Source organism: Mauremys mutica, chromosome 18, assembly GCF_020497125.1.
Source record: "Mauremys mutica isolate MM-2020 ecotype Southern chromosome 18, ASM2049712v1, whole genome shotgun sequence".
In the NCBI taxonomy this organism is placed as follows: domain Eukaryota; kingdom Metazoa; phylum Chordata; order Testudines; family Geoemydidae; genus Mauremys; species Mauremys mutica.
In genome coordinates this window covers 24867039-24885764 of record NC_059089.1, presented here as the reverse complement: position 1 = coordinate 24885764, position 18726 = coordinate 24867039, and the positions used below count along the sequence as shown (strand labels likewise).

General features: G+C 50.4%; 2 protein-coding genes across 21 annotated transcripts in view; one reads left to right on the top strand and one right to left on the bottom strand.

The window, feature by feature from the left end:
- The window catches only part of LOC123352367 (DAB2 interacting protein), a 401633-nt gene that overhangs the window by 53519 nt on the left and 329388 nt on the right, over positions 1-18726 (bottom strand). For 19 of the 20 annotated variants that reach the window (XM_044992350.1, XM_044992351.1, XM_044992356.1 and 16 more), the window contains 2 exons: positions 10769-10867; positions 7897-8451 (listed from right to left, as the gene is read on the bottom strand). In XM_044992350.1, coding sequence (XP_044848285.1) covers positions 7897-8451; positions 10769-10867 — 654 coding nt within the window. Of the gene's footprint in view, positions 1-7896; positions 8452-10768; positions 10868-11941; positions 11997-18726 lie in introns of those variants that run through there. The other variant, XM_044992364.1, reaches the window with a different exon arrangement.
- Positions 1-18726, top strand: part of TTLL11 (tubulin tyrosine ligase like 11) — a 226364-nt gene that overhangs the window by 206968 nt on the left and 670 nt on the right. The window lies entirely within an intron of this gene.

Sequence of the window (18726 nt, the reverse complement as noted above, 5' to 3'; positions counted from 1 at the left end):
AGGCATTGAGACGATTGGGCTGCAGGTTTAAAAAAATCAGAGAGTAACAGCTGCATTTCTGATCACGATGATGCACCTTTCCATACTGCCTTTCCTCTGAGGATCTCAAAGCACGTTACAAAGATTACATCTCACAACATCCCATTAGGAGACATTATATTTGCTTTACAGATGGGGAAACTGAGGCACATAGTAAGTCAACAGGGGGGCCAATAACCACAACCAGAAGCCCCAGCTCCCAACCCTTGTGTAACCACAAGCCCATGCCTCCTCTTCAGAGAAACAACAGTGCCACTCTCAGGCTAATCTTTGCACAAATATAAAAGGAGTCAAGAAAACTGCACCCACCACCGGAGCACATTTAGGTCTGGATATTTTTCAGACTTTCCGGTGGGCCGGAGCAGCTCCCTAAACCGAGATCCTTTGCTTTTAACTTTATCAAAATGCCTTTCCCTTTTCTCCCCAGCTCTCTGCCTTGGCTACTGGTCAGGGTTTTGCAGGCCCGTTGAACTCTCCAACCGCCTGCGGGAGACACTTTTCTTCCTCCTCAAACACCAACCCAAAGAAGCGCTGTCCTTGAGTTGGGGCAGGCTTGTTGTCTATATTTTCTACAGCCTAATCTGCAGCGTGGGCACAGCTGTGTGGCCAGGCCCAATCAGACACAAAGAGAAAATGGAGCGAGAGGAAAGGCAGGAACAAAAAGAGGATGAGATGAGGCATCTTTGCCACTACAGCTTGTTCTGGTGGTTCTCTGGCCTGAGTGTTAACAATCCCACCCCACCTCAACCCAGAGCCTCTTACGAAACAATGCTGCAGTGTCGACAGGAATGGTCCAAAATGCTACAGCTTTCCCTGAGGACCTGCAGTAATTTCACACCACGCTGCTCTCTCTCCTAAGAGGTAGGTCTACACAGCAGCCGGGAGGTGTAATTCCCAGCTCAGGTAAACCTATACGCCCTAGCGCTGCTCAAGCTAGTGCCTAAAAATAGCAGTGTGGCCCGTCGCCCTAATACAATCTTGCCCCACCCCTGGGTGTGTGCTCGGGTGGCTGGTCTGAGCTGCTGCTTGTGCTGTCACAGCCACTGTGCTGTCTTTGGCAGACTGCGCAGGTCTAGCACATGTCCGGCTAGCCAGGCTAGGAGGCGCCCGAAGGGAATTTAAGCACCAGGACAATATAGCAAAGAGAAGCATCTAAACTCTCGTACCTAGAAACACCAGCCAGCACTGACAGCAGAACTAGTGCCCGGAGCCTTTTCTCGGGAGTGGCACCAGCACCTCACCACCAGGTGGAGGGCCCCTTTATAACTATGTAGTGCAGGAGTCAGCAACCTTTCAGAAGTGGTGTGCCAAGTCTTCATTTAAAGTTTCGCATGCCAGTAATACATTTTACATTTATGGGGGCCGGGACCCCAGGCCGGCGGTGGGCTGAGTGGGGCCGGCGGCCGGGACCCCAGGCCGGGAGTGGGCTGAGTGGGGCCGGCGGCCGGGACCCCAGGCCGGCGGTGGGCTGAGTGGGGCCGGCGGCCGGGACCCCAGGCCGGCGGTGGGCTGAGTGGGGCCGGCGGCCGGGACCCCAGGCCGGCGGTGGGCTGAGTGGGGCCGGCGGCCGGGACCCCAGGCCGGCGGTGGGCTGAGTGGAGCCGGCGGCCGGGACCCCAGGCTGACAGCAGGCTGAGCCACTCAGCTCGCTGCCGGTGTGGGGTTCCATCCACCAGCCCCTGCCAGCCGGGATCCCCACCGCCAGCCCCACTCAGCGCGCTGCTGGCCCCGGGGTTCTGTCCATCCAGGCAGGCCAGGCTGAGCAGGGCCGGCGAACGGAACCCCACGGCGGCAGCAGAGGGCCACTGAAAATCAGCTCACAGAGCTGGTATTTTTGGCATTCCTGCCCATTTCTTATTTTAATCAACCACGACGGTGTTGTGCCAGCCTGAAAAGCAGTGGGCCAGACTTTGCCTTCTGATATGGGTGTGCCAGGCCCACTGACTTCCAAGGGATTGGTGTGCATGGATCGGGGGGCAGAATTGGACCCCATGGTGTTCTATATGGCACCATGCTGCTGTACAGAGAGTAAAGGCACCGTGCATACAATATAGCACTGGCACTGCCGTAACCCCTTTTCGACAGCAGGCGGGGGAGCATAGTGCCTCGTGGCGCACAGGCGTCAGGGAGGGAAGGGGGGACAAGAATGATTTTTCAGCCCCTCTGCAATGCTAAGGCCAGCTGTGCTGCTCAGCAGCTGTTCGCTCCCAGAGGCTCAGAGTCCCTCCCTAACACTCGGCTCAGTGCAGCCTGCACTGACCTGCTCTACCCAGCCCCAGCCAGCAATGCTGCATGGCACCCACGCACTTTACCCCCCCCCGACCTAGGCGGCTTCTCTTTCTTAGCGCTTGTCTAGACACTGTTTTTGTACTAATTTAACTAAGCGATGCAACCCCCAGGTGAGAGCTGTACTGGGATAAAGGTGTATAACTTGGTACCGGTATAACTGTGTGTCAATAAATCCTTATTCAGGTATAAACTCTCTACTGACGTTAGACGTTTTCCTTCTCCCTCCTCCCCCAGCTGAGTCTCAGCATGTGGTTACAATCAGGGAAGTGGCTCTCACAAAGACATCTTCATGAGCCAGATTTATTCCGCCCTCTTACTTGCACTTGGCTTCCACACCATCACGAGATTTTAACAACTGCCTGACGTTACCCCGATATCTGCAAAGCAGGGGAGGCTCTTTCTGCGCCTCACATTATGCCCGGGCCAATGAAGGGGGTTGTGCCAGGCTCCTGGACAAGGCAGAGCAGAATCCCAGTTGTTTTTCCTGCTATAACGACTCTGACGACAAATCCCACATTTTACAAAAGTTGTGGAAATTGAGGCACAGAACCGTGACGTGACTTGGACAAGATCAATCAGCACGTCAGTGATGGAGCAGGAAACAGAACCCATGAGAACTATGCTGCAATCAACAGACAAGAGAGATGTTGCTGGGGCTGGACAGTCTTTCTGGGGGATCTGCTGATCTCTGTACAGCAGTCCGTGCAAATGCACTCCCTGCCTCCGGTCTAATCTCCATCAATCACCTGGGAGGAAGGGAGAACAGAGCCTGGCTCAGAAACACTCCATGGCAGATGCCAAAGCCCCATCGGTGGGGAGTGCCTCACGGTTTTGAAAAGATCACTGTGCGGTTTGAGAACAATCGCCCTCCTGTAGCCCGGCAGGCCTCCGAAGGGTGAGGACGGGACGCGGCAGGCAGCCATGGTGCCACACACTGTCTGCAGGGCAGCGGGGTCGTGTTCAATAGAGGCTCTGCCCATCTGCGAGAGCTGCACTGGATGGACGCATGTGCCCAATCCCTAACATGCTTCATTGAAGGATTAAGCCATATTTACAGAAAATCAGTGCTGGAAATCAGGGCCTGAAACAGCGCGGGAGAAGGAGCAATTAGCAGCTAACGAGTCTGCACAGATAGATGATCATCCACTGGACACTTAGCTCTCACTTCATCTTTAATTGCTGCTTTAGCATCGCAACTGCAGCCAACCACCACCAAAAAACCTTTATCAGCAAAATTAATTACCGGCCATTTATTACTGTGTCTGTGCTCTACAGCTGAGTGAGGGCAGGAGAAAGGGACTGGAGCTCTGTAAAGGTTCATAGAAATAGCTCTTCGGAAAGTGCAGGCATGCGTGCCACATGCTGGCAGGAGAGTGGCACCCTGGGCTAGTGGAGGCTACAGAGGGTCAGGAGAGGGCCAGGGGTTGTTGTCAGCTGACTCTACAGCGCGTATGCTCACCACGGGTGGTGCAAATCTTGCAAGGGCAGCATGTAAACTAGTCCCAATTCAAACCCAGTCCCCATACCCTCAAGCCCTGATCGCTGCGCCCTCAAACCCAGCTGGGCTCCGTGCCCCAAACCCAGGCCCTTCAATCTCATTTAGCCGTGTATCCTGCACCCTCAAACCTGACTCAGCCCCCGGCCTGGATCGCCATGCGCTCAAATCCCATTGGCCTTAGGCCCCGCACCCTCAATCCCAATTCCGCTCCATTCCATTTCGGCACCATTCAGACTCACCATTCAGATCCCCGATTCAAATGCAAACACTGCTCCCCATGCCCTGGCTCTGATTTGCCCTCTAATGTGTTCCCTGCACAGCGCTGCACCCAGTTCAGCCACGAACCTGAACCTGGGCCTAGCCCGATGTGGGATCTGAGAACGGCCTCACCGGCTCATCCCGAATAATCCTCCAGCTCAGACACTAAGGAGCCGGCTCTCAACCTTCCCCATCAGCCTGGCCCCTGGCGCTTCCACTGACTCACAAACTCCCCTGTGAGGGATGAACTAGCAAAGGCTGCAAATGGGGCATCATTTCCACAGCCTAATTTTCAGGGCCCGGAGTCTCTGATGTCAATAATGTCTAATGCTAACACCCCCCGGCTGGAGCCGCCCTGGGCTAGCATGGCTTTCTCCAGAGGCAGGCCAGCCCACAGGCTTACGGCTGGGGGGAATTTGGGTCTGAAGGACCTGTGGCCGGCCAGCCCCAAACCAGAGCTCTCCCGACGCACATCCCTCAGAAACACAACAGCCACACTAAGGGCAAACAAACAAACTCAGCTAGTTCCCCTACAGGCTGGGAAGGAAGGGAGAGAGAGGCTGTTTCTATGTTTGGCTGCATGGGAGATGCTCCAGTACCACTGTGATGAGGGCCAGACAGACAGCTACCGAGTGAGGCGATAACGCGGCTGTAGCACTATCAGGCTTTTCTAAAATTAGTGCTTTTTAAACACTATCTCCCCCTGCCCCAGCTTCCAGCAGGGATCCGGGTTCATCTCTGTGCACACCAGGGCCCTCACATTAAACAGCCTCCCAGCACCATTTGAAACAGAGACCCACAAACCTGGGCTGAGGTAAAACAGGAGCATTTGCTGCTGGAGGATTCACTTGCGAACCCCTGACAAGCTTCCAGGAGCGGACGGAGGACAGTGGGGAAGGGCCGATATCTAAGCTGAAGGCCCTTTGGGGCAGCCCCTGCCCGTCTGCACTCCCCCGGTCACCGAAGTGCAGAACACAGCTTCTGCAGGACAAACCCTAAAGGACAGAAACTCTCTTCCGCCCCAAGTACCAGCGTTTTGTTAACAATCAGTATCTGAGCCTCATCCACAGATCAGTGCCCCTCCACTAAGCCCTTTGCTGGCAGAGAGGCCAGGGACAGGCTGGGCTATAGACGAAAGTCCCCCTCCCACCTGGAGCCGCGCCCTTTCCCGAGCAGTGGGGGAAGCCTGCTCTGCAGCCTTTGGATTCCCGGGCTGGCCACTGACCTCTCCCTAGCCCCAATGTACTAAAATGTCTTTAATGCAAATCTGCGAGTCGGCGCCCAGCCTTGCCTACCCACGCGAGTAGGCCTGCGGATCCCAGAGGGGATGACTCGTGAGCAGGGTTTGTGGCATCAGGTCTTTCCTGTACAAAGCCAACCACCGCCCTGTATCGCTGCTGTTTGCGAGTGATGAGCAGCTCACCAGCCCAGCACCCACCCCACCCAACAGGCCCATTCTTGGCTTTCGTCAGCTCTGTTCCAGCCTTCGGCTAAGTCACGCGGGGGCGGGAGGGTTGTGCTTGGCTTTGCCATGTCCCGCAGCCCCCCGAGCACAGCCCAGACACGAGCTGCTTGTTGCCCACGAAGCTCTCGTGCGCGCGTCTCCTCGGTGCGCCTTGTCACTCAGTCAGCGGCGCAGAGGGCTTGCCACGCCGCGAGCAGTCTGCAGCGCCCCCTTTGTCACACCGAGGGGGCGTTCTCTCCACTCAGCGTCCCTTTCACTTTGCTGCGGTTTTTATTTTTATTTCTCTTTGCTTGTCCAGCTCCTCTACACAAGATGCAGCACCCGGCTCCCATGCTCCAATAATTCCTGTTGCTCTGACAACTCTCTAACCCTTGTGCTAAATGCTGATGGCAGATGACAGGCAGCGAAAGCAGAAGCTCCACTGTAGGGGGATATTTATCCAGCCTGTTTACTCTTTGCTATTTCCCCTGTGGAGCGTCTCTGGGCTCTCGAGCAGCAAGGCACCGACACGTGGAAACACACTTGCTCCTTCCTGAGGCTCTCGGGTCTGGCCCCAGGAGGGGCTCAGGCAAGCAGCAGCAGGACATGCTCACAGACAGACACACAGCTACCAAGGCCAGGCCTACGCATAGAACTTTGGTCCATATGTTCATGCTAGTCTGGGATGTGGTTTTCTTACAACCATTTACGCCAGCCCAAAAGTGCTTTAGCTGGTATCGCGTATTTCGTTTGGGGAAATGTTTACACACGCTCCTGCTGGTATCAGCTGCATCTCCACTAAGAAGGCTTGTGGGTGCAGCTGTCCCAGCAAACCCAGACTAGGCCCACGTCAGCGGCAGAATCAGCCAGGGCAGAGGTGGCCTCAGGTGCTTTCTGATGGAACAATTGCAGCAAGTCACTGGCTGAGCTGATCCTGCACCCACTGAAGGCAACGATGCCAAGGGCCGCCAGACTGCGTCTGGGTTTGATATTCCTCCCTGTGACCAAGACGACGGTGGGGACGTCTACATTTGGAGCTGGGTGTGATTCCAGGCCCAGGAGACGTACTCGTGCCAGCTCTTGTTGAGTTAATGCGTTAAAAGTGGAACCTAGCCACAGCAGCGCAAGGGGCGGGACGGGCTAGACACCCCAAGTCCACGGCCGTCAGAGAGCCCAGGCCAGTACTCGGGGCAGCTAGCTCGTCCTGCCGCTCGCACTGCCTCAGCGATGTACTAGCTCAATGAGCGCCGGCATGAGTATGTCTCCTGGGGCTTTGAAGGCAGCCCAGACACACCCTGGAACTGGGCGGAATGGACCCCTGGGAGCAGCTCCCTGCTCCCGGCAGTCAATCCCTTTGATGAGGTTTTGCTGCCTTGACCCAGTCTATTGGTCTAGTTCATCTCCACACGCAGAAGGGGAAGAGCAGACAGAAGGGGAATCCACAATTCCAGTTCTCAGGCAGGCTGCAAGTCTCCTTAGCACCGCAGAGGCTTTGGAAATCTTGCTGAGCCATCAAGCCAAGGCCCCCGCTCCCTAGCTGGTAAGTTCAAGGAGAAATTAATGGACAAAACGAAAACTGGCCATTTGTCTCATGCACACCTTGCCCTCCCGTTACAGCTGCTGGGCTACCATTGCCAAGTCATACCGGTGTCGCATGAGGACGTACGCGCCGCAGTATGCTCTGTGTGCACGCCCCTGCCTGGCTCCACGCTTGGCTAAAATATCTGAAGTGAAGTTCACGAAGTCAGTCACTCAGCCTCTCTTCCCCTCCCCCTATTCTCACACAGAACAATTGAAACTGCTCGCAGAAATCTCAGCCTCTCCCAGGCCAGCTGCCCTCCCAAAGCCCGGTGATAGGGGATTCACAGGGATGATAATTCATCCAACGAAGCCCAAAACAGCTGGTCGTCCAGAGTTTGCGGCTCTGCCACATCAGCCTCCCTCACCTGGAAATACCACTATCCTGTGTGTTCCTCGCCGATCCGAGAGCAGGGGCAAGAGACACTGCAGTGCTAATGGAGCCATTTGCATGTGCCTGAGGGGTCTCCTCTCTCTAGCACCTCCAACATACTGCACCGTGGACCCAACCAATGACGCACACATCCCACTGGGACAAGTGCCAGTGACTGGACTGAGCAAGAAGCAATTTACTGACAATGGATAAAAACAGTCTGCTCAAGCGGGGGGGCACACCCGGACATGGACCCAGTAAGCCCCCTACATGTGCTGTTGTCTATGGTAAAAGAAGAATCAATAGGGAGGGCCGAGCCAAAGTTCAGATCCATGTGTAGCTGGGGGGTGTTTGGAGCTGGGGTTCTGCTTCACGTCTGTCTACAATGGGATTGTACAGGTGATGTGGGGATCTTACCTTGGCCTTGCCAGTGCTTTGCAGAATATGGACCAGTGCCGAGGCCATCTCCTCTTTGTTCTTCACACTCAGCGCCGGCTCCAGCACTGAGCACAGCACCATGTAATTGTTAGTGATGTACTCAGCAAACTCTTTGTACATCTCCATGGGGAGGATGCTCATGCTCTGGTAGCGTGACTTGATGCGGATCATAGGCCCTGCAGACTTGCCCTTGCTGGGGTTGGGGCTGACTACAGGGTACCACTTCTCCACAAACTGCCGCCCCGTTACGGAGCCCACGGGGATATTCACCTGCCCGATGAAGTTGGTCTTGTCTTTCTTTTTCTTCTTGTCAGTCTCTTTGTATAAGTGCACCGTAATGGTTTTGAGCGACGGGAGGTTATTAAATTCAAAGTGCTCCCCCCAAAAGACGTTGTCAGTTTTCAATTTACAGGTAGTTCGTGCGTAAAGAACGTCATCCAGGCATAATTCACACAAGTACTTCTTCTTGGCTGGCAGGTCCTTGGCTTCAATAATCCATAACTTTAACATATTCTCTACCCTTCTGCTGTTGTCCTGGAAAAGAGACACAAAGAAAAAGGTCAAGTGAAAAAAAAAACGTACACAAACCGGAGAAATGAGTTAATTATTTCTGCTGTGCTAAACGAGCAGAGGCTTAATTACATTTTATTTTAAGGAAATACTGGCTCTCGGGAATTTGCATAACAACACTACTTATGTTAATTTTCCAAATATCACTGTGCTCTCCATGTCTGCTGGTGCCAATTAATATAAAGGAACAAGGCAGATAAAATCTCACCAAATTAAAAATGTACCATTTCCAGTTCTACTGCCAGGAAGGCCTCACAAGAAACAGGAAGGAGCCTACCAATAATTAATGACTTTTTGTAAAACAGAAGCTATTGCACAGGTGTTTTCCCCCGTTTGTTCCATTGTTGTTATGTGGCAGCACTGGAACAGTACATTTCCTTTTCTATAGCATGGCAGGAATAGAAGCATCCTCAAGTCCACACATGGATCACTTCATTTGTGACTGGAATGCAGCCACTTCTGGGGTGGAAAGCGGCGGCTGTGGCATCACCGTCCACATATTTTAGGACAAGAATGAAGACTATTTAAGTCAACTGAAATACTGGGGGGGATTAAGGGAGACTGAATGATTTACCTATGAGCTAAGCATTATTATTAGTCAGAAGTAAAAATTTGGCCTGGAAGCCACTTTAACACTAATGCTGTGAACGATACCATGGAATCCGACGAAGTGGGTGTTCACCCACGAAAGCTCATGCTCCAATACGTCTGTTAGTCTATAAGGTGCCACAGGCCTCTTTGCTGCTTTTATGGAATCTTTAATGACCCCCAAATGGTCATGACCTCATCCCGAAGAGGTAGCTCCAGGGGCACTGGTTTCAGTGAGGACTTGAAGGAAAGAGCACCCCATAGTGAATCACCAACAACAGGTTCTGCAGCACCCTCAGCTTTCCTTGGATGGCTCCTATAACAGCAACGACCAGGTCTGACCCAGCTTCACTTAGGAGAGTGGAGAGCACAGTTGCTGGAAGTACACAATGGGGTGATGTGGGCTCAGGAAGTGATACAATACTACTAAAATCCTGGGATAAAAATATCACATCAGATACTGAGAGTCTGTGTCTAGAAACTCAGACAAAAGGAGGAAAGTTAGCAGAGTCAGTGCAGGGCACTTTTCAAGATGATGGCATGTTTCCAAATGAGTGCCCATTGAACAGCGCTGCTCTGAGTCACGTTCAGCTACATCGACATAGAATAACCCCGCCTACTAACTGTTCTAGAGATGCTGGTGGGAGACGCATTGTCCCAGTCTCCCAGAGCTCTCTGCAGGTGGCAACAGCAACAGCTGCCACGCTCTTAAAGCGACCACAACATAGGGGCTGAATTCGACACAATAAATCGTGCCCTGAGGGATAAGTTAGTCTCTCCACGCTGCTGTTTCCTCTCCTGTATTACGGAGGGCTCATCAGTTAGGGTACAAAATCTGGTGCTGCATTAGGGGCACCAAACTTTGTGACATTAAGGGCTGCATTAGCAGCTTGCCAGGTGCCCAAGACCTGCCCCTAACCTGCATACGCAGTTACCTACTGCTGCTAGCAAGAATGAATGCACAGAACCCCTTCACGCTGAGCAACAAAAACAGCTTTTTGGCTGAGTGCGTCAGCTGTGAAACCTTACAGGCGATCTGCTTTGTCCTTACTCTGGCACAGGGTCCTTACTCTGGCTCCCTTTTAAGGTGCCCGTAGCCTCGACTAGCTGTAAGGGCACATTTTCAGGCCCCCCATGCTCGACTGACCGAGAAGAGCTTGTTGCTGCAGGTACAGGGCATACGATGGCCTGGTAGCCTGGGTACAGGAACGGGAGCCATGTCCAAGCCCAAATTCCTCCATGACCATCTGCAGCTCACTGAGATTCTGTGCCTCCGTTTCCCCATCTCTGAAATGGGGCTTGCAAACCCCACCAGTGCCAGAGGGCTGCTGTGGGGACTGAATATCTAGGGTTGTGTTCTACCCCCGACGTCACCGTTTGTCCAGGGGCCGCCTGCTGAAGCACTCTGAGGACCGGAAGCCCTAGATAAGTAGCAAGTATCATTAGTACTAAAACAAGACTGCAGGTTCTTGAGGTTTGATTGTTTCTCAGCGACAGCCCAAGAGGGCAGGAAATAATTGGCACTTTCCCGTAAATATAATAGTGGCAGAAAGTAATACGGAAAAAAGCTGACCCCCAATTACACTTAGTCACTAAAATGACAATATGTCCCCTGCTGCTACCATGCACTGGGTTATAAAATGTAATAATGAGGAGCAGAACTATTACAGAGGCAATTCCTCAAAGCTGCTACCTTATTTGGGTGCACGGCACGCCGCAGGTTCTCCATCCATTTATCTCGTTCTGCTGCAGAGCGACAGGAGAAGCATTTACTTCCTGATGAAGTCGTCACCTGCATGGAAGGAACGGGGGTTATTTCTCAACAAGCACATTACAGATGTGGCTTTGGGGAAATTAAAAAAAGGGGCTGGCTGGTGCTTTTATTAACACAAGCCAACAGCTTTCCCCCGTTGCCCGGGAGTCGCCCCTAAGGCGAGTGCGCAAGTCAGGCTGAGACCTCAAGCACAATGTTGAGCATCACAAGGGGCTAATCCTGGCCGCACATTGATCCCACCTCCCCTCTCTCACATCAGTGCCAACCTGGAGCAATGGCACCAGAATTGGGAGTGACCCCAGGGACCACCAGCCCCTTCCAGTCTGAGCTTCGTTAAGCCATCAAGTGAGTGAGAGCAACTCAGGGCCAGATCCCGAGAGGCGCTTAGTGATGCATGTTTCTAGTGCTCAGCATCTCTCAGGATTCAGCCCACACTCTGCAATTAGACAAACCTCTTTCCTTTCCCCAACAGGGAATCCAAACTCCTCAGTACCCCTCCCACCGCATCCTGTCCCTTTGACTCCTCGCCTCTACTCGCCGGCAGTAACTGCACTAGGAAAGAGAGTTTAATTGCATTCCTCAGACTCGCTTGGCCACCATGACATTGCCATCCAGGAATGGATTCAGATCAATGACATTTCCACAACGTTCCCTAGCCTCCAGCAGGCTTCCCCCCACACTGCACAGAAATTCAGGCGTGAGTGAATCCACCTCTGCATATGCTGCCTGATGGCCAGGGATGCAACACTTAGCAAGAGTCCTCAGGTGCCAACAACTTTCCTATTCACCTTGCTGAGTTTTCTCAGCATTAATTGATGTACTGGGGTCTACGAAGGCCAATAAGATTCCTAAGCAGCTTCTTTCCAGCTAGCTGCAGCTCTGAAGCCTATTAAATATGTATATTCCTCAAACAACTCTCCTTGAAACCCTGCTGGCAAATTAACAGACTATGATTTGGCATTAGGAATTCCATATTATTCATAAAAACTTCATTCAGCTGCTTTGACCTCCACTGTATTCATTGCATCTGTCAACATCCAATAATATTCTTTTTGAATGTCCTTGTTTGCAGAATGAAGGTATCTTACTCACACTTCAAATAAGCCCCCTTGGAGTATTATTTCCTCTGCTCCTACTTGCAGAGTTCCTTGAATTTCCATCTTTTACCTCAGCTGCGTTTGTTTTCCCACCTGAAAGGCTGGGTTCACCACTTTCAGGGGACGTGATCTTCTTTTGCTTTGTAAATCCTCCGCGAAGTTTAATCTGTTCCTTCAGTGCAATCAGCATCAGGCCATGATATCTCATTGGCTACCGTCGTGACTGAGGTTAACACATATTCTGCCTTTGAACAGAGGTTTCACGTGCCTCTATGGTATTTTCCAAATGGGACAAAACAGAAGAGGCCCAACGTTGCCTTCGACAAGTGGATCCAACAGACCTTCCAACTCTTGATATTCTAGCCAATTTCAGGTAGCTTCTGATTCATGATCAATTCAAACCACTGCTAATGGCTAAGAGCAACCCTTTCTACTAGATTACCATGCATCCATGCACTGTGCTGGAAATCTAAAGGATTCCTCTGGGCATGATGGAGTTATCTTTTATTACTGTTGAAGACTCCACATTAATAGGGTTGGTTGTATCATCTCTGCCCACTTTTCTTTTTAGCATCTTTACATGCTTCTGTATGACTGCTACATTCCTCATGGTTTTCCTGCAACAAATCTGGTCTGCTTTATCCATACTGCATGATCTCACTTCCTCCTCTTCCTGCTATGGCATTTTTGCTGGGCTTGTCAGAATATCTTGACCATTTGCATAGAAGATACCCTGGAGCTGCACTCTGGGTCAGTCTAGCCACTGCACCTGAATGATAACTTTCCCTAAAAACAGAGAGTGCAAAACTGCATCACTTTTGCATACAAAAAAGTATGGCTAACACTGAGTTACAGGCACAAAGATCAAGGAAGACTCTGTTACTTACGGAGTTACTTAACAACAGGGTTTATAGCTAAATAACACAGAAGAATATAGCATCAAATGCCCCTACAGATTGCTCAGTAACTGCTATAGAGGGGTGAATTATAAATGTGCAGAACTTCAGTTCAGATAGGAATCCAAAATGTGGGGGAATTTGAGGGTCTCTTCTCTTTTTACCCTAGTAATCAGGCTTTGGAAGATCCAAAGTATACACCAGGTAATGTACCCTACACTCAAACCTGGAGGACAGAGGTCTTGTACTCTAACGCTATGACCATGTCACTGAATGGCAATTGTCAGGGGCCAAATTCTGAAATCCTAAACAAAGCAAAACTCCCATTTAAATCCTGGGGAATTGTGACTCAGGACAACAGAATTCAGCCCTTCCATGAGGCTGCACCATTTAATCCCTGGGGGACCAGACATTTTTGGATTGCTATTGGCTGAAATTCTCCTTAGAGCCAAATTCTGCTCTGTGACATAGGTAACTCCCATTAAAACCAATAGGATTTACTCCCATATAAATCAGAATGGAATTTAGCCCTTGTTCTACCCTAATGTCTGTTAATTAAATGCCAATTGTTTATTGTTTACCATTATTTAATAAAATGTACATCTACTATATTTTATAACTACCCATCGATAAATTGGCATTAATTATCAAACAAATATTCTATTAAATTCCAACTCAATGGATCACTGGATAATTATTCAAATGTTAAATTCTAAGGCTTCCTCTCTCAACAACCCTTCATAACTGGGGCATTCTGCATGTGTCAGAGCAGAAAGTCTCCTGGTCCATTAGGAGTTGAAGGCCATGCCCACCATATGTGCCTGGAAAGGCAATTTCCCCCAGATTTGCAAGAATGCCTTGACTTTGACCTGTGACCTAAATGTCATGCGATATAAATGACCTTCATGAGCTATTAATGATCTCCATGAAGACAGTATTCTGTTCACTTCAGGATTTTTAGATTTGCTAAAACAGTGTTAATGGATATGCATAAACTCAATTAGTAGTACTTGTTAATTGCTAACACTTATTTACTCTCATTAGCCCCATTCCCTGAATGGACGGTTCCTCTAGTTAAACAAACTGCCTTGTGAATTTTGCTACTATCTGAAATTGGGTTACATAAGGTGCATTTGAAATTGGCTCATCTTTGTATAACAACAACAACAATCGATAACCTTGCAATTCCATCAGCTATTTCAGCCAAGGGTCTGAACTGACGTCATGAACAAGAGTTAAGCCTACAACATAGCAGGAATGGTGAGCGTTCTCATACCCACGTTACAGAGAAGTGAAGTGACCTGTGCCTGGGCTAGGTCTGGACTGCAGGGGTACCAAACACACACACACAATAAGAACCATGCCTATGGCTAGCATGCAAGGTGTTTGGGAGGTTATCTGAGGGCTAGGATAGGGCAGATGTAACTGCAACTATGCCTGTCCAGCTGACATCCCCTTGTGCAGGTTGGGGGTGAAGGTGAAAGAGAAGGTTAGGTGCGTAGGAGCATTTGCAGCCCTGAGGCTTCAATAGCAACCAGAAAGTGTTGGTGTTGCTGTTGCTTTGCTGCACATCCTTCCTCCTATCCCCTGAAAGAATCTCTAGCACATGGCCCAGACACTAGGGCTGTGGGCTGGGATTCACATTTGGCCTGCAGTGGGTAAGCAGCAGAGGCGGGAAACACATTCCCAAAGTTCTGATTCCCACTCCGGGTTCTAATTACTAAACTCCTCAAGTGGCAGAGGCAGGAATAGGCCCCAGGAACCCTGATGTCCAATCTCCCTCACAAGGTTACACTGCCTAATGTAGATTTAGCACACACAGCACATGCAACAGAGCTAGATCATTATATCAGCTGGGAAACCTTTCTTCCATTTGTTTAGGAGAGAGAAAAATCAGATGTTCAATCAGTTATTTGGAAGGATAAAAATAAAAAAACCAACAAATAAATATCGAACCCCACATTTTGCAGGAGGATGAGATTTAGAAAGATGGAGAAGTTCCACGGGAACAAATGGGCATGCATCTGCTTACACCTGATCTGAATTTGGCCCCACTGCAGGTGACTATAACTGGCCAATCAGTCACATAATGTCTCAATAAACGAGTTCAACTAAGAGAGAAATAATGTACTGTTCCTTTAAACAGCCAGCTGCTTCAGATCAAGGCAGTTGGGTTTTTTCCACTGCAGATGGCCCTGGCACATTTTGGTTTCTGCTCAGTTTGGCTGTGCTGCCAGTTCTCTTCTCCATCTTAACCCTCCAGTGTAACTCCATCTGCAGCCGTGTCGAATCCTGCTGTTTTGATCTTCTGAACCACACAGCCGCTGCTGCTCCGTGGTGTTCGGGGTTGTCGTGTGCTGCGGCCCATGCGATGCATGCCAGGCAGCCTGCACTGCAGGCAGCTTCTGGAAAAGCTGCCACCCACTGTGGTTGGCAAGAGCCCCGCATGAGATTGTTTTGGAGCCTTACAGGGCAATTAAACCACAACCTTTCCCGAGAGAGAACTAACAGCCTAACAGACAGAAGCTCTGTCCATCCCCACGCACAGCTCTGCAAGGAGGGGATAATTAAGAGGAACCCTCTGAATGGCACCAGATGGGCATTTACCTCCAAGCATCAACAGTCACCTCCTCATTCCAAGGGAACAAAATTGGCCATTTCCTGACTCAAATGTCCAGGGATTAGCTCCACCACATCCCCCCAGTGTAGCATTATCATCCTGCAGCACCTTCATAATCCATTATACAGAAAATGTCTTGGTTCCCCTGGCCTCTGACTTTGGCTGCCCCTTCTGCCTTGACATTTCTTGCTCGGAGCTTGTTTTCTGGGACATCAGTTCATATTTTCCTCATTAGTATCTCACGTGCAGAACGGTGTCGTGGCTTTCAATCACTGTCTCAGCCACCTTCGGTTCTTCTCTCTGCCATCTGCAGACTTGAACCCAAGCTTTCAAAATTCTAATCCATGGAAGCCATTGCCCTTCTCACTGACCTCTGCAGAGGCCAACATCCTTTGTTAAGTCAGACCCAAGCCCTCAGGTAACAGGACACTACAGTAGCTAGGCTCAGAGCCTAAAGGGAGGACCTTCGGGGGATGAGGTTTATTCTAGGGGACATTAGGGGACTCTGTCTTTCCAATAACTTAAACAAAATCTGTGCCCCAGTAACAAAATAACTAAAGGAAACATTCAAGTGCAGAAGAGGTGGGGCCACAGTATGATTTTGTTTTCCAGTTTTCGCACCGGCAGTAAGACAGATGCTTGGAACCAAACATACATTGTTGTTTGTCTCTTTTGAATGTGGTGGTCTGACGAATGAGTGGATCTGCAGCGCACCTCAACTCTGACAGCACCCCCCTGCTATTCTAGTCCTAGCCCCTGCAAGACTTCCACTGAGTGTTCCTCTACGCTGCCCTGTGCTAATTCAAATCCTCTGCCTCTGCACATCACACAGTGGCGTAGTGGTTGTGAGAGGCAGACTAATGCCCATTAGGGATTAAGGTGAGACCTGCAAACTCCTTTCATTTCTGAAATAAGCCAGTATTTGAACCAGGGTCTCTAGAGACATTAGAGGAGGGCAGGAACACAACACACCATTTAGCTTTCACCTTAAGTATTTCCCTGTAGAGGCTGGCTGATGAGTACCCATCAATCATAAAACAACGTCCTTTTTGTTTTCTGGAATTCTTTCCTTCCTCCACAGGATTTCTAAACAGCCATTATACTCCTGGGGGAATTCTGCACCACTGCACATGCACAGAATTTATGTCCCCCACAGATTTCTTTGCTTCCCTGAAGAAAAATGACTTTCTGATGGAGAAGCAAAGGAAAGCCACAGGAACGGTCATGAGGACCTCCACAGCAGTTTTGGGTGCCCAGGGCAGCCGGCAGAGAGGTAAATCACTGTGGGACTGGGAGTGGAACTGGGGAAGACCCAGCTAGTGGCTCCTCCATGTGCCAGGCTCAGCTGCTAGTCCCGGCTGGGCTGGGGAGGACAAGACTTCCTCTTCCCCTGCACGGCATCTGGGGCTGAGTCAGACCCACTCCCAGATTTCTTCTCCAGCTGAAGGAAGCTCTGAAAACTCCCCCACCCGCGCTTCCTGCTCCCATCGCTCCTCAGCTGTAAGGGGAGGGATCACTGTACAGGGAGCTGCTCCCCCATCCGCCCAACCCCCCTGCATCCAGACCCCCTCACACCCAAATTCTGCTGAGCCTAACCACCCCATACCCAGAACCTCCCCACCACCGATGAGCCCCACTCCCCGTGTACCTGGACCACCCCAACAAGCTACCCCCACCTGGATCCCCACCCTACCGAGCCCCGACCAGCTGCACCTGGACCCCCCTGCAGAGTCCCATTACTGTTATACCCAGAACCCCCCAAACCCCTGTGCATCCAGATCCCCCACTGAGCCACCTGTACCCAGACTGCCCAACACAGAACCCTCTCAACCCACACCTGGATCCCCTATACTAAGCCCCTCCACAATTGGATCCTGTCTTGCTGAGCCTGCCTGCCCGCAGCTGGTGCACCTGGCAGAGAGGGGCAAGGCTCTGGGGTGTTTCTGGGGCAGGCCCGGTCCTTGTGCTGTGTCAGGGTTGGGTGTAGCCTCACCACTGAATCCTGCACAGAGATCTCCCACATTCGTATAGCCAGGGGCCTTTGCTCCCCAATGCCATGCTGGAGTCTCCACATTTATTTGACAAATAAAATTTGCAGAATTTTTAAATATTGTGCACAGAATTTTTATTTTTTTGGCTCATAATTTTTAAATTTTTAGCATAGAATGCCCTCAGGAGTACCATTAGCACGTTCTGTTTTCCTGTGCGACTCTTCTTGATCAAACTCACCTCAAAATAAAATGCACTTCCCCCTTACAAGTACATGATTTGTATAATTCCCCTCTCAGTCAACTTTCTACAAGTACTGTTCATATCCCTTGCTCTGCTCTTGTGTGCTGAGCAGAATTGGTAAACAACTCTTATATTATGGATGTCACATCTATTTTCCATCTAGCTTCATTTTATCTTTCTTGAGTGGAATGTAATAGAGGCCGTATAATTTACAAAACTGTTCTCCTCCTGACCTACTGCACTTGCTCAATTCTCCAGAGAGCAAATCACACTGGGAAATTTATGCCTTCTTCTTGCTTTAGAGCTTATGTTTGGGGATAATCTTCTTTTTAAAAATAATTTCCATTTTGCCTCTTTACATTTTAAGAAATAGTTTTTAAATTTCAACTTGCTGCTAATTTCTACAACAACAAAAATTAAACCAATCTCAGCTGCTAGTTCGCCATTAATAAACACCAGGTTGTCCCTATCGAGCACAATCTGCCAAAGGAACACTTCCCTGTCCCCATCAATATGCCCCCAGGTACAGCTACATTGCAACTGAAGGGGTGACTGTGGCTCGGGTAGCTTTAATTTAGCTAGCTTGCTAAAAACAGCAGTGAAGATGCAGCAGTGCAGGCTTCAGCGCAGGTTAGCAACAAGGGTATGTACCAAGGGGACAGGCGGGCTTGTCCATCCTGTCCCAAAGCCTGCACCACTGTGTCTTCACTGCTACTTTTAGTGAGCTAGGTAGGTTAAAGCTAGTGCAGGCATGCCTGCTCACACCTCTGACAGCAGTGCAGACATATCTTAAGGCATGACCCAAGTATGGGCGTATGCCATTGTCTTCCCTTCCACCCCTGAATAAAAACGTGGTGCCCATCTTTCAGAGCAGCAGCAGCGATGACAACCCTCTTGCTGGAAGGAGATGGCTTCCCTGTTCTATAGCCAGCTGCTGTGGTGCACAATAATGCGCTGCCCTCCACACCATAAGATAACAGGTTCCCTAATGGCATGGTGCATTATTGACTCGTATGCTGGTTTGTGTGCGCA